Source organism: Triplophysa rosa, unplaced genomic scaffold, assembly GCF_024868665.1.
Source record: "Triplophysa rosa unplaced genomic scaffold, Trosa_1v2 scaffold297_ERROPOS213765, whole genome shotgun sequence".
Classification (NCBI taxonomy): domain Eukaryota; kingdom Metazoa; phylum Chordata; class Actinopteri; order Cypriniformes; family Nemacheilidae; genus Triplophysa; species Triplophysa rosa.
The window spans coordinates 140,344-156,456 of record NW_026634310.1 but is presented as its reverse complement, the minus strand read 5'-3'; the positions used below and the strand labels follow the sequence as shown (position 1 = coordinate 156,456).

At 43.1% G+C, this 16,113-nt stretch overlaps 1 protein-coding gene across 2 annotated transcripts in view; it reads left to right on the top strand.

Annotated features, from left to right (window-relative positions):
- hmgcra (3-hydroxy-3-methylglutaryl-CoA reductase a) overlaps positions 1 to 16,113 on the top strand; it is a 41,595-nt gene that overhangs the window by 10,807 nt on the left and 14,675 nt on the right. For both annotated transcript variants that reach the window (XM_057327785.1, XM_057327786.1), the window contains exons 10-12: positions 2,265 to 2,459; positions 10,732 to 10,890; positions 11,078 to 11,235. In XM_057327785.1, the coding sequence (XP_057183768.1) occupies positions 2,265 to 2,459; positions 10,732 to 10,890; positions 11,078 to 11,235 (512 nt within the window). The remainder of the gene's footprint in view (positions 1 to 2,264; positions 2,460 to 10,731; positions 10,891 to 11,077; positions 11,236 to 16,113) is intronic.

Genomic DNA, 16,113 nt, shown 5'->3' with positions numbered 1-16,113 from the left:
ACTGTGGAAACTTTACACTGGACTTCAAGCAACTTGGATTCGATGCCTCTCCTGTTTTCTCTGGACATTAAATGCAAAATTGAATTTCATCTGAAAAGAGAACTTTGCACCACTAAGCAAGTCTAGTCCAGTTCTTTTTCTCTTTAGCCCAGGTGAGATGCTTCTGATGTTGTTCTTGGTTCAGGAGTGGGTTGGTTCTAGGAATGTGACAGTTTAAGCCCATTTCCTTAAAATGTCTATTTTTTGAGAAACTAGATTTAATTTTTTTTAGCTGTAAGTCATAGCCATCAGAATAAAAAAAAATACTCGTGAAATATTTAACTTTGTGGGTAATAATTATATAAATTAAGAAAGTTTGCTTTTTGGATTAAAATTACAAAAGTAAAAGAACTTGTCCATGATATTCTATATTTTTTAGATGCGCCTGTACATGGCAAAGGCCTATACCAAAGGAATAGTAATAGCTGGTTGTGAAGGAGGTACGCCATTAAAAGGAAGCAGCTAGATTTGCCAGAGCCCAACAAGGCCACTGGATGAGGTGGGAAGGGATAGAACAATCTGAGGAGACCAAGAGAGTGTCAAAAAATGGCATCCCCCTAAATACCAAGAATACTTTATCAAAAAGGCAGCCCTTTGTACGAGAAGAGGGAAAAAGTGGGCTAAGTCTCTGTCCCTCGATGCAGGACAGCTGAATATAGCCAGGGACTGGGAAATGCGAGTCGACTTAAACCACAGACTCACTTTCCCATTTGAAGTTATAGCCACCAATCTGTGCCCAGACCTGGTGCTCTGGTCCAACTTCGGCCGGATTGTCATAATAGTCAATTTGACAGTCTCTTGGGAAGAGGCCATTAATGAGGCCTTTGAAAGGGAAAAAAATGTGATATGCCAACTTGGCAGCTGAGGCAGAGAAGCGTGGCTGGACAGCGGAAGTATACCTAGTGGAAGTGGGCTACAGGGGCTTTGTGGCTAGCTCCAGTATAAGGCTGTTAAAGGAGGTGGACATCAGAGGACAGGTCCAGCGGAAGATAATCTGGGGATTTGCCACTGTTGGTGAAAGAAGCAGCCACTGGCTGTGGCTGAAGTGCATGGACACAGTTTGGGCTGCCAAATGACCTAATAAATATTTGACATATCTGGGTCTGATCACCCTGTGGTGGGCCTTTCAAGGCTGAGGGTGTCTTGTGATAATGTGTTGCATAGTTGTACTGTCTATGTCTATCCTTCTTGGCATACTAGTCCTGTGCTTTGGTGTTCTCTAATCATGCATAAAGGAATTGTAAAAACACAACTGATTATTGAGAATGGAGGCAAGAACCACAGACATGGCACTAGGCAATAATCCTGGATTCTTGCTGAACCAATATCAGAGCGTAACAATTGCTGCATGCTAAATAGTGCCGAAAATCAGGATTATTACACCTAGTTTTATTATGCAATAATGCAGGCTTCAATTGGTAGCCAGTGGAGATGGATGAAGAGGGGCGTCACTCAAGCACTTTTAGGCTCATGGAAGCTTAAACCAGAACTAGGCATTAAGGCCCGGTTTCACAGACTAAAATGAATGTGTGACTTGTCTTAACTGAATAAAACTTGCCCAGAAATGTCTTAAAATATATCTGTGTTATTGTTTTGTTTCAGTAATGTTTTCTTCTAAGGCATTTTTATAAAGCAACATAAATATCTAAAACTAAGGCATAGTCCTGGTTTAAGCTAAACTGTGTCTGTGAAAGACACTTAAGTAGTTTTTACAAACATGCCTTACAAAAAACATAGCGTGTGCACATTTTGAGACAAAACAATGGCACTGATGTATTTTAAGATATATCAGTGCAAACAGTTTTCAGTTTAGGCAGCAATTTTAAACATTTATTTTAGTCTTGGACTAGTCTTATACCTGTATGGGAAATGACCCCTAAATGTTGTCAATTTTTTAACAAAATAACACATATTGTTAATGTTTTGGAAGTAAATCTGTCATTTAAGTTTAATTTTTTATATTTTGTTCAGAATATTGTGATACTATCATAACCATGAAACTATTATTGTGTATAATAATAGTAGCTGAGCGTATCATTACATTATTTTTACCTGTAATCTCTAATGAGATTCTCCACTTACTCTTTGGACTTCAGTCAGTTAATATGATGTCAGACATGATCAGAAGCATTTAGTAAAACTATTTAATATACTTATTTTAAGTTAATGTATAATTACAGTGCATCTGTGTGACTATTTCTATTTTACCTCCGTTTACTCCACAGATGGGTGTTCAATATCTCAGTGATGAAGAGGTGATTGTGTTGGTAAACTCAAAGCACATCCCATCTTACAAACTAGAGGCCATGATGGAGACCTCTGTGAGAGGCGTGATGATCCGGAGAAAAATCTTGACCCCCAAACTCCCTAAACCATTAGCTCTGTCCTGCTTGCCTTATAAAGACTATGACTTCACTAAGGTATGACACAATATTACAATATATTTTTAATTAGTAGGCTAGTGCTTGATAAAGCAAACATGAAGATTAAAGTGCTTATCAAAATTTGAACAGTCTTGTAACAGTAAGTAGTATACTTCTGTATATACAGAGGCTTGCAGTAGCATTCATACCCCTAATGTTTTTCTCACGTTTTGTTATGTTGCTACTCTGTGTTAAACTACTTTAAATTGATTTTTTTTAACATTTATCTTCACTCCATAATTAAATAAAATTTCAAACATTAAAAACTGAAATAATTACATTGTGTAAGTATTCATAGCCTTTATCTGGAACACTTGAATTTGAACTCAGAAGCATTCCAGTTTTGCTTGTTTTTGTTGTTACTACACTTCAAGTGGAGTTCACCTGTGGCAAATTCAATTATATAAGTACGATTTGGAAGGCACACAACTTTCAATAAAAGTTCTAACAACTGCAAATGCATATCAAAGCAGAAACCAAGCCATAAGATAAAAAGAACTGCCAGTAGAGCTTTGAGACAGGATTGTATCAAGATTCAGTTCTGGGGAAGACTACAAATATAAATATGCTGTATTGAAGGTTCGCAGAAGCACGTAGCTTCCATTAATTATTAATAGAAGCAGTTTGGAACAACCAGATCTCTTACTTTAGCTGCCTTCTTGTCCAAACTGAGCAATCAATGGAGAAGGGACTTGGTTAGAGCGGTGACCAAGAAACTGACTGTCATTCTGGTGGAGCTCCATGATCATATATGGAGATGGGAGAAACTTACAGAAGAACAAACATCACTGCAATACTCCACCAATCTGAGCCATACTCAAGCCTCTCCTCAGTGAAGACGCATGAAAACGTGACATTTGCAAAAAAAACCACTTATATATTTAAAATATACAGAATATTTTAAGCGGTCAAAAACACGATTTTTGGAATTTCAAGCATCATGTCTGGAGGAAACCAGGCATTGATCATCACCAACACAATACCATCTCAAAATATAAAGTGTGATGGTAACAGCATCATGCTTTGTATGTGTTCATCAGCAGCAGGGACAGGGGAAATTGTCAGGGAAGTAGGAAAGCTCAATGGCACAAAATAGATACCCTTAATGAAAACATAGTCCAGCACATTCAGAACCTCAGACTGACTAGATGGTTTGTTTTCCAACAGGATAATGATCCTAAGCACAATGAAAGAGTGACTTATGGACAACTCTGTAAATGTCCGTGAGTGGCCCAGCCAGTGCTTGGGCTTGAACCCAATCGAACACATCTGTAGAAACTGAAAATGTCCCTCTACTGATGGTCTCCTTCCTTTCAACCTGGCAGAGTTTGAGAGGATCTGAGGTGAAGAATGGCAGAAAATTGACAAATGCAGATGTGTAAAGCTTGTCACACATACCCAGAAAGACTCTGTAAAGGTGCCTTAACGAAGTATTGAGTTAAGGGTATGAATACATTTACATTTAGTCATTTAACAGATGCTTTTATCCAAAGCAACTTACAAATGAGGTAAAGAATAGAAGCAATGTCATTCTTGTGTAATGTCATTATTTCAGTTCCCCTTCAGTCGGTCTCTCGACGTTGTGTTGAGAGACAGACTGGGGTTTGATTTTGAGAACCTATCATCCCCGAGAGGAATTTAAAACGCCAATGGGCTTTGGCGAATGGCACACGCACGCCAGTCCCCGCCCTGTGCATACGGGTATAAAAGCGAGGTGGCGTCGGCCATTCACTCATCCTTTTATTCTTCGGAACCTGCATGACGGTGCATGTCAAGCGATTCTTCTCTCAGAGAATTCTCCTTCCAGACTGCTGGATTTACGACACAAAGCAGCAGATTTCTCCCTCTCGGTAGCAGACTTCCCATGGGCGTTCCCCCGGACTCATCCCCGAGTCCGACGGGCACGACACCTGTATTGCATGTTGGGGTTCCAGCATGGGCTTGTCGATTAAGGTGTTGCGGTCACGGTCGGCTAAGTTCTCCGGAATGTAGCCGCAACCCCGTCTGCTTCCCAAGCGAGTTTGACTGCCGCTTCGGCGAGGTCGACCGCTTCGGCGAGCGTGATTGGGGATTCCCATGGATGTTACTCTGCCAGTTTCGGCTGGCAGACCATCCGTGCCCCGGCACACTCACCTGGCTTGTCCCCAATGGGTGGCGGTGTACCGTCCCATAGTGTGCAGACTCGACAGCGGGATGGAGACAAACTTTCTGTCATAACATCGGACAGCTATCTCCTGGCATCGGATGCGGAGACCCCTTGGAGCTCCTACTCCCCGGGCGGTTGAGTCTGAGACGAGGCGACACAGAGTCGCCACAGGGTCGCCACAGAGTCGCCACAGGCTGTGCTTGCCTGGGTTGCAGTGGCCCCGCCCTCCCCGGAATGCTCACGGCTGACCTGGATGTGCATGAGAAGTTCACAACGACGGGAACATGCCGTTTGCGGCGCGCTCCCCTCTGACGGGCTCAGAAGCTGTTACTTCCCTGGACGGTGGGGGAGCTAAGGGATATGTCGACGTCCCCCAGGTGGAATGTGCAGTCGCGGTGCACCACAGACGCTGCCACTTGGAGGGGTCGACCAAGACTCCCTTCCAGGGCATGTAAGTCTTTGACTCTCGTGTCGAAGACTTACGATGCTGTGGGTTAAACTGCCTCCGCCCTCCACGCTATGGCAGTCCATCAGGTTCATAATGCTATGGCGACCCATTGGGTCATAAGTCAAACCGTTAAGATCTGCTCGATGGGAAGATCAAACCGGCTGCGCACCACCACCGGCCTCATGCGAACAAGGTCATGGCGGGTGCTCTGGATTGGACGATGTCCACAATAGTAGTCCAAGGGAGACATCTTGCATGGCTCAACCTTGCGTAGTGACGCTCAGAAGGCTCGCCTTCTAGATGTGCCCATCTCGCAAGCGGGGCTGTGTGGTGACACCATGGAGGTTCTCCGTGGTGAAGAAGCAGTCTGCTCCACCATGACCCGGCCACCTATTGGTCGTCGAGGTCACGAGCGCAGCCTGCCCCCCAGCAGCCCCGCCCCCCGGTGGTGGCACCTCTGGTACTGGGGCCCTCCAAGCGACGGCCCGACAGAGATGCAGAGCCCCACGGGAGAGGGCTTCTACCCCGTTGGGAACCCGACAGAGCGGCCCTGACGGGATGAGCTAGGGAGATTGAGAGTAACAATGGGCCCGACCCACCCCGGCCAGGTCATCGCCGGCGGGTCGAAGCGGGATGCCGCCTGCCATGTCCCCCACTCAAGCCGGGCCCTTTTTGAGGGCCGGGCGCCCACTCTCTCTCAAAAGAGCTTCTCTCTCTCCCGGGCTTCCCCGCAGCACTCTCGATACGACAGTGCGCCGGGCGACACAACTTCTCGCTGCCTTCCGTAATCTCCACTTGATGTTGCTTTGGCCGGCGTTAACACCACGCAGGTAAGTCAGCAGAGTCGTCAACCTCCCCGAGGTTCCACCCTGTAGGCGGTGACCGCTCTGTTAGCCACCAAACCAGCCTCCCACAGCACATTGAAGCAGATCGTCCCTCTGGTTCTGCTGTCACGGTTCTTGGGCACTTGACACAAGTGCACCAGCCCGTCATGCTGGCTAGAGAGGATGATCCGTCTCGGTTATGCGATCCAGTTCGCCACGCACCCGCCTAGGTTTCGGGGCGTTCTCCACACCTCGGTTCGAGGGGAGAACGCTCCCGTGCTTCGAGCTGAGGTTGCCGCCCTTCTGGCGAAAGGTGCGATCGAACCCGTCCCTCTAACCGAGATGTCTTCTGGGTTTTACAGCCCGTACTTCATAGTGCCCAAAAAAGGTGGGGGGCTGCGCCCCATTCTGGATCTGTGCCTCCTGAACAAGCACCTACACAAGCTGCCGTTCAGGATGCTGATGCAGAAGCGCATCTTGGGCTAAGTTTGTCACCAAGATTGGTTTGTGGCAATCGACCTGAGGGATGCGTACTTTCACGTCTCTATCCTCCCTCGACACCGGCCGTTCCTGCGGTTCGCGTTCGAGGGACGAGCATATCAGTACAAGGTCCTGCCCTTCGGTCGTAGAGGCTGCCTTAGCTCCCCTCACTATCTCGACAACTGGCTTATCTTGGCTCACTCACGAGATATGTTGTGTATGCACAGGGACCTCGTGCTCCTGCACCTAGACCGTCTGGGCCTTCAGGTCTCCCCAGCTCATAGCTCCTCTTATCTCTGTATGGAACTAGACTCTGTCCGTATGTCAGCGTGTCTCACCAGCGAGTGCACACAGTCGGTGCTGAACTGTCTGAAACATTTCATATGGACATCAGCGGTCCCGCTGAACATTTTCAGAGGCTCCTGGGGCACATGGCATCCTCGACAGGTGATATCCCTCTCGGGTTGATGCATATGCGACTGCTTCAGAGTCGTGCTCCTTGGAAGGCGTGGCACACCGGCACCAGGCGCATTACGGTGACGCCTCAGTGCCATCGCACCCTCACCCCTTGGTCAGACTTGACGGCAGGGTTCGAGGCGCATCATGGTTATGACAGATGCCTCCCTGCAGGGGTGGGGTGCCGTGTTGCCCGATCGGGTCAGCGTTGGCCTTCCTACAGGAGAGACTCAAGAGCAACCTCTCCCCGTCCACGCTGAAAGTGTATGTAGCCGCTATTGCCAATCATCACAATCTTGTGGAGGGTAAGTCCTTCGGCCAACATGACTTGGTCACCAGGTTCTTTAGGGGCACGAAAAGGGGGAATCCACCTTGACCGCGCTCCGTACCCTCTTGGGACCTTAATGTGGTCCTACAGGGCCTTTGTACAGCCCCACAAGGCTGGGTTGTCTCCAAACAGAGATTGGTGCACTGGATCATGGGTGCCATTGCTTTGGCATACCAGTCCCAAGATCGCCCGTGACCGCTTGCAGTGAGAGCCCACTCCACCCGGGGTATGGCCTCCTCGTGGGCACTGGCTCAGGGCACCTCTCTGGCAGACATATGTAGTGCTGCGTGTTGGGCTACGCCCAGTACCTTTGCGAGGTTTTACAACTCCGCGTGGAACCAGTGTCAGCCCGTCTCTTACACGCTACCGGCGTGTGAGGTCGGCAAATGGGTTGGGCATAAATCCCTGCGAAAGCATCTTCTCCCCTCTCCAGGCAAGTCTAGCGCGCTATTTTAGCCTCCCTACTTCCCCCCTTAGGGCGAAGTACAGGCATTCCATCCATCACTAAGCATTGGCAATTGTGATGACAGACCGGGCGGAGCAGTCTGTTGTAAGGTCTCAGCCCCTGCTGAGGTCTTAGGTCTCCCCTGCAGGGTCTCCCCGTATGTTGAATTCCTCACTCTTGGTTCCCCGGTCGGTGAACCTGTGACCTCCCCTCTGGTGGGTTATCCTACCTGGGTTCTGTCCCCCCTACTCGGGCTGGCGCATTTTTTCACATTTGTTCTCCCCACTGGTGAGACCATGTTGGTGTCTCCACATGTAACCTCACCTTGTGGTAGGATGTGGCCTCCATAACAGTCTTCAACGAGGAGCGCAGTGTTTTTCCCCAGTGTTCCTTACGGCACCAGGCGGCGTCTTGCTAATAGAGGCGAACGCCATCGTCCGTGACGGCCGTCTGTACGAGCCTCTCAGGGTATGCTACTAAGTACCAATCCCACTGGCAGATTATGTCTCGCAGTAGCGCTCAATCGTGACTTGCTAGTCTAGTCAGTGTCGCTCCGCTTGATGGCGTGTAAAGATAGGTCCCCAGTCTGTCTCTCAACACAACGTCGAGAGACCGACTGAAGGGGAACGTCTCGGTTACGACTGTAACCTCCGTTCCCTGATGGAGGGAACAAGATGTTGTGTCTTCATGCCACAACACTTCGCCGACCCGCTGCAGCGACCGGGAGATGTCTCTCAGGTTCCTCAGCCCAAAGGGTGAGTGAATGGCCGACGCCACCTCCCTTTTATACCCGTATGCACGGGGCATGGACTGGCATGCGTGTGCCATTTGCCAAAGCCTATTGGCATTTTAAATTCCTCTCGGAGATGATAGGTTCTCAAGATCAAACCCCAGTCTGTCTCTCAACACAACATCTCGTTCCCTCCATCAGGGAACGGAGGTTACAGTTGTAACCGAGACGTTTTTCATTTTATTCAATTTTCCAAGTTGTCCCTTGTTTTCTGTTTTTTTTGTTTTGTAATTATGGATTATGGAGTGCGGATTCATGTAAAACAATCCATTTAAAGTAGTTTAACACAGAGCAGCAACATGACAAAATGTGAACAAAATTAAGGGGTATGAATACTTTAACAAGCCACTGTAACCTGTCTTGCAACATGTTGGGGGGGGGAGTTATTTTTACCTTGGAAAACCCCAAACAGCATCCATCCAGAATTAAGTAACAGCTGCATAAGGACAGAGAAGAAAGCCACTTCCTTAAAGTTGCCATGAAACAGAAGTCGCGATGGTGTTTTTATCCCAATTGTGACGTATATCTGATTTGTATTGAGAAAAAAATGTAGGTTGGGGTTTGTTTTTGTCCTTTTGGAAATTGATTGGATTGTTGGAAGTTGAAAGCCTGGCCCTTGGAAAGTTCTGCCCAGAGCCGTTGAAAGACACAGTTCATTTAGCTCTCAATAGTTCTAAACTGTCAGCCTGTTTTAATGGGTTTAAGAGGGGAAGACAGCAGAAATTAAGTTGCAGCATCTTTCGCTAAATAGCAAAACATTATATGCATCGATTATCATGTTGACTACATTTTTAGTGGGATTTTGTCTAGGGAGTTTAAAGACAGTATTAATCAGTTTTTTGTGTGTTTATTTTTTCCACGGGAGAATACATATCATAAAATAAATAAACAGTATGTATGCATTTATATGTTTCTCATGCTTCTATGATCATTAATACATCCCAATGTTAAATGACATTCACATAAAACATTCAGATAAAACAAGTTCACATTCACCACAAATAAATTATCAATAAAATAATGACTGCAAGCAAATGCACAAAGAATGTTAAAACAAAAACAAGGCAATCAATTGCAGTCAATAAAACATTTTACTGACAAAAATATTTTCTTTTATAACCATCCTTAGAAAAGACCAGTTTGATTGAGGTGTTTATGTTTGCATTTGGTATTATTTGCCTGTATTAAATAAATTAAATAAAGATAAACCGCTGTAACTTAGAATACTATATCAATGAATATGGTGATATCCATTGCTTTTGACTTTTCTATCATATCCTAAAATAGAGAGAAAATGTTTCACACGATCCATAAGCATGAGTTATATATAGGCTGTGTTAATAACTGTTTTTTTTCTTTACCAGTGTTAAAATGACAGTTTTTGTTAGCTAGTGAAGTGCTACTCTCGTTAGCTAACTGCAACAATAAGAATTTGACTAGCTCTTATGGTAGCATAGATCAGTAAACAAATAAAATGCAGTTATTTCATCATCTTACCAGTGATTGTTTTTGAGAAACACTGAAATTAATGGGCTACAGTGTAATGTTTATAAAGATTGGTTGCTCCATGACACAAATTACATCCGCGTTCCATTCTTTAAATGAAAATCTATGGGAGTGTTGCAGCTCTCTCTTTAATCACTTATATTAAACTCTGCAATATTAAATAAAAAGATAGGTAATAGGTAATTTTGATTACATTGTGACATTATGGCCCTGGGAAACAGCCTTGTGCAGTGACTTTTGCACTTAGAAGCACTACTCACAATATAGTTAACCTTAAGGCTTGTCCACACCAGGACGATAATCACGCACGTTTATCGTCGACGTTTAACATCTCGTGACTAAACAAAGTGCGCCAATGTGAGTGTGCATGCAGGCGTAAAAGTGTCATTAAAAAAAATGGGTTTTTTTGTTTGACGTGCCGCGTTAAAAACTGGCACAATGTTGATGAACAATGTGATTGCCACTTTTGTTCCCGTGCCTAGAGCTGATGAAGTTACAGTAAAACATGACTTGGTGGCGCTCAAGCACAAAATGGTCTTGCCGAGCACACATTGACGAAGAGGAAACAAGATGAATTCTTCTTCTGTGACAAGCGAGTGTCAGAAGCATAAAGTTGCGCAGGGCCAGCTTGTGCACCAGGGTATTTCTGTTTTTCATTAAGCCCCATCTTGGTCAGAGAGTGAATTTGCACGTTCAATCGGCTTATCGCCAGTGAAAATTGTTTGGGTATGAACGCTGAAAAACGCTGGCGACAAGCTCATGCGATTATCATCCCGGTGTGTACAAGTCTTTAAGATTCTTTGAACTTTTGATGATATTTGTTAAGCATTGAATGTTATGTTTCAGGTGATGGGAACATGTTGTGAGAATGTTATTGGTTATATGCCAATTCCTGTGGGGGTTGCCGGCCCACTGTTATTGGATGGGAAGCAGTTTCAGGTCCCCATGGCAACAACTGAGGGCTGCCTCGTTGCCAGTACAAATAGAGGCTGCAGAGCCATAGCTGTAAGCAATATTTCTCATGAAATATTTGTTGCTGTTAAAGATACAGTTTTGTTCTGTGTTTATTTGTGTTGTTCTCAGGGAAACTGAGGAAAAACTTGTCTAAACTACTGTATACTACTTTGTATACTGTTTCATCTGTTTCATTAATGTACTATTTTATTCTCTGCTCTGATTGGCTCCCCACAAGTTGGCAGGTGGCGCTAGTAGCCGTGTTCTTGCAGATGGAATGACCAGAGGCCCAGTCGTGCGTTTGCCTTCAGCCTGTCAGGCAGCTGAAGTCAAGGCCTGGATGGAGAGTGCTGAGGGCTTTAATTGCATGAAGGAGGCCTTTGACCAGACCAGCAGGTACACAACCATTTTGGTCCACAAATAAATTGTATTCAAAACTACTTTTTATATATGTTGTATTAGAATATTTATTTTGCATCTTCAGTGTAGCAGGGCTCCAGAATCGACTAAACTGGTCGCATTTGCGAGTGATATTTTTTCAGAGATCGCCACTGGCGACCATGCAAATTTGCTCGTTTGTAAAGTGTTTATGATAGAACTCTATAAACAATAAAATGTTTACTCTTTGTTACGTCCCCGCCAGTCTAGGTTACAGAAAAGACACACGAAATTCACATGTGCAAAAAACACATGTGATCACATGTGAAATGTGTGTTTTTGGAACATTTTGGTGTGAATTCCATGTGAATTCCCACGTGAAACCCATGGGATAACATGTAAAAACCCATGGGATAACATATGCGACATGTCTCCACATGTGATCACATGTTCTTCACGTCACCACATGTTGCACGTCATCCCATGGGTTTTTACATGTTATCCCATGGGTTTCACGTGGGAATTCACATGAAATTCACGCCAAAATGTTCCAAAAACACACATTTCACATGTGATCACACGTGTTTTTTTGCACATGTTGTATACATGTGATCACATGCGAAAAACATGTAAAAAACATGTGAAATTCATGTGTCTTTTCTGTAAGGGAATTGGCACGGTCTGTAACAATTTTAACTAAATTAAAAATAAAAATGGTCTATGACCGGCAATGCCCCTCTTCTCCTGTTCCAGCTTAAAAGAACCACAACAACAAAGTTCTAGGCATAACGTAAGTTATTTATTCTCTCCGTTGTGAGTAGTGAAGCAATCAAAGAATATTCACAAGGGGATTTAGCCAAAACAACAAACCAAAATCAAACTACCTATGTTTTAAGTGAATTAAATACCCTAACAAAAAAAATATCTCAAAAAGAAAATACAAACAACTTCCCTAGCTCCCTGGCTAACATACCCAGGAGAAAACAGAGAATAAAAATAAAAAGGCAATCCCCGACAGCTTCAAAACATAAAAGTAATCATTTCACAAGGAAGACTTAATGGTCTGAATCAAAGAACATCGTGCAGCACGACAAAACAATAATATAATTGAAACTACTCACACAAGTAAACAGCAACCCAACAGTTTTAACACGTGCTGTCGTAGACTAATACAATTTTAACAACATGATGCAATAAGTGGTTGTCTGGAACAGGGGACAGAGGTTGACCCGGCACAACACCCGTGGCAGAGCTTCACGACGCGCACTCTACAGAAGCTCCCGCACACTGTTCGGCCATCCACCATTTTCTCCTCATGCCATCCCTCGCAGCTGATCCCAATCAAGCGCTGCAGGAGAGAGAGAGAGAGAAAGAGAGAGAGAAAACTGCGCACCACACAACATGAACACAGTTAATTACACAAATTTACGCCCCAGGACGTAACATACAGTATATATAATATATTAATATGGTCTTGACATGCACCTTTTCTGTTGGTTCAAATGAATTCTGAGTACAAATTTGGTCTGGTGTTTTCGGAGTTTAAACTGTCGTCTTAGCATCAATCAATAACAAAGCTTCTCTGCCTCTTTTTAAATAAGCAGAACCAAATCTGGTATCAACTGCATTCACATATACAGTATAGACACACAGCATTTTAAGATTATTTGAACACATTTACACATATTTATATTTGTGGACAAATGTAAACACATACTATTCCGCGGAATTATGCAGATTTTCCCCAAATTTTAGTGCAGAATTAACATGAAAAATCTGCAGATTCCGTATGGCATTGCTAATGAGGAAAAAAACAACTTTAAAATACTTTATGTGAGCAACACCTATGAGAGGGAAGATGTACACACAAAAGGATAACTAAAAGTACATCATTTAAAAATATTTGGCAACTGTGTTTTTCCTCTATAGGAGCCAATGGCTCCTTAATTTATAATTTTTTGTCTGGAGCCCTGGTGTAGCCTAGAATTTACCAAAAAAAACCTGGCACTTTATCAAACAGCTCCTTGAGGTATCACCCTTGAATACTTTTTAAAAATGTCTTTGCTGGCCTCTGATTGGCTGCTTGTTTGATTATTCGCTTAAATCATCCTTAATTCCTCCAAAATTAACAAAATACATTTTATGATAAATAATGCATAAATGTTTATTTGCCTACAAGTCAGCACCCAATCAAAAGCAAAAGTTCTTTGGTTAGGTAGTTCAGCACTGTTGATCAAATCACAGTTTTAACAAACTTTTTTTTGTCAAAGATAAAGTGACAATATCAAAAATTGTCAAAAGCAGTGTGCCTTTCTGCAGTAACAACTTAATTCAGTATTCACTGATACAGAAATGTAATGTTCTGTTTCTTTAAGAAAACTAACCGTATGGGAACGTTCCCAGAACTTAGGGCCAGGGTTCATTTCTAGATCCTTTCGGCACCACTGGACGTCAATAATGAGTACAGTTCATGTTGTGTTTTTGTCCATTGTTTATCTAATCCAATTAAAATAAGTCAAATACATCATAACACATGATATGGAGTATTACATAAATACGTATGATTTAGTTATTCTATTAATAATAACATCTTTCATTACTGAAGTATTTTATTGTTTAAATTTGATTTTGAAAGAAATTATACAAATAGGCAATGAATTTAATTAATTTACAGAGTAATAATCATTTAACATCAAGCTAATCTCATGGTAACATTCGGGTCACAGTGGCTCAGTGGTTAGCACCAGGGACCTCACAGAAGGTCCCTGGTTTGAGCCCTGGCTGGGAGGGGAGGCCTGTCTGTGTGAAGTTTGCATATTCTCGCTGTGTCAGCGCTGGTTTACTCTGGGTACTCCGATTTCCTTCCACAGCCTAAAGACATGCAGGTTAGGTTATTGAAGATTCTAAATAGTCCCACCCCCAACTTGTGCATGGTGCAACTTGACTAATTATATGGTTTAACTGATTCTCACCATGAATATAGGCATAGACACTAGAATGGCGTAAAAAAATAGATGAATTGAACATTCAAAAGCTCTTAGTTTCAGTCACTTAGTTCTGGTCTGTTAATTTAGATGTGTCAAATAAATTGAAAATCACGAAAATATAGGTATACTCTCAAATCGGTATATTATTAAGTAAAAAAACATAAGTTACTGAGGTAAAATTAAATGACAGTTCATTTTTAAATGACATGAGTTCGTGGCTGAGTGGAGAAAAGCACATGTTGGAGATGAGCGTGCACCTAGAGCAAACACCTGCACTAAAGGAATACAAAGAGATGGATTTATGATTGTAGTTTAATTTAGTTTATAGCCTAGTTTAATATGTTTATCTATGGATTTTGGATTTACAACATTTATTTTGTCATTATAGCACTTTTTACTGTGATACTAATTTCTACATTTATTTAATTTCTTTATTGCACATGGCAATCACAGACATCTACCTTTTCTGACAACTTGTACCATTTATTACGTTCAATTCAATTTTATTTTTTGCACAATTTTCATTTTTGCAAAGCAGCTTTTATGTACATACATCATAATTTAAATAATATATATATACTGACCAAAATTATAAATGCAACACTTTTGTTTTTGCCCCCATTTTTCATGAGCTGAACTCAAAGATCTAAGACTTTTTCTATGTACACAAAAGGCCTATTTCTGTCAAATATTGTTCACAAATCTGTCTAAATCTGTGTTAGTGAGCACTTCTCCTTTGCCGAGATGGCATATCGAGATGCTGATTAGACAGCATGATTATTGCACAGGTGTGCCTTAGGCTGGCCTCAATAAAAGGCCACTCGTGGAGTGAGCTCTGGAGTTAAGTATAGTCTCCACAACCTCAGTTGGGAGAACTGAGTCTACGAGCCTGGACATTGATTAAAGTCTTTAATCAAAAATAAATAAACAATAAACAACAGCAAAACAGGCCGGCAGCCCCTCACGGACGACTGCCGGCCACACGAACATAAACAAAACTTAAATGTCCAGGCCCGGTCCTCTCTCGCCGTATACTTCTGTCGCTCGGCCTTTTATGCATCCGATCTCCTTCGTGAGAGATACGAGGTCGGTGTGGCACCCAACTGACACTCATTATCAATCGCGTCACCGGCCTTGCTTCCTCCTCCCACGGCTCTCGTCACGCCTCCCTCGTCACAGCCATGCTGCCACATGTACTACTGAGGGAACCAGCCTCTTGAGACTAGTCTCTGGAGTTTTCATAAGTATACGGCGAGAGAGGACCGGGCCTGGACATTTAAGTTTTGTTTATGTTCGTGTGGCCGGCAGTCGTCCGTGAGGGGCTGCCGGCCTGTTTTGCTGTTGTTTATTGTTTATTTATTTTTGATTAAAGACTTTAATCAATGTCCAGGCTCGTAGACTCAGTTCTCCCAACTGAGGTTGTGGAGACTATACTTAACTCCAGAGCTCACTCCACGAGTGGCCTTTTATTGAGGCCAGCCTAAGGCACACCTGTGCAATAATCATGCTGTCTAATCAGCATCTCGATATGCCATCTCGGCAAAGGAGAAGTGCTCTCTAACACAGATTTAGACAGATTTGTGAACAATATTTGACAGAAATAGGCCTTTTGTGTACATAGAAAAAGTCTTAGATCTTTGAGTTCAGCTCATGAAAAATGGGGGCAAAAACAAAAGTGTTGCTTTTATAATTTTGGTCAGTATATATATATTATTTAAATTATGATGTATGTACATAAAAGCTGCTTTGCAAAAATGAAAATTGTGCAAAAAATAAAATTGAATTGAACGTAATAAATGGTACAAGTTGTCAGAAAAGGTAGATGTCTGTGATTGCCATGTGCAATAAAGAAATTAAATAAATGTAGAAATTAGTATCACAGTAAAATGTGCTATAATGACAAAATAAA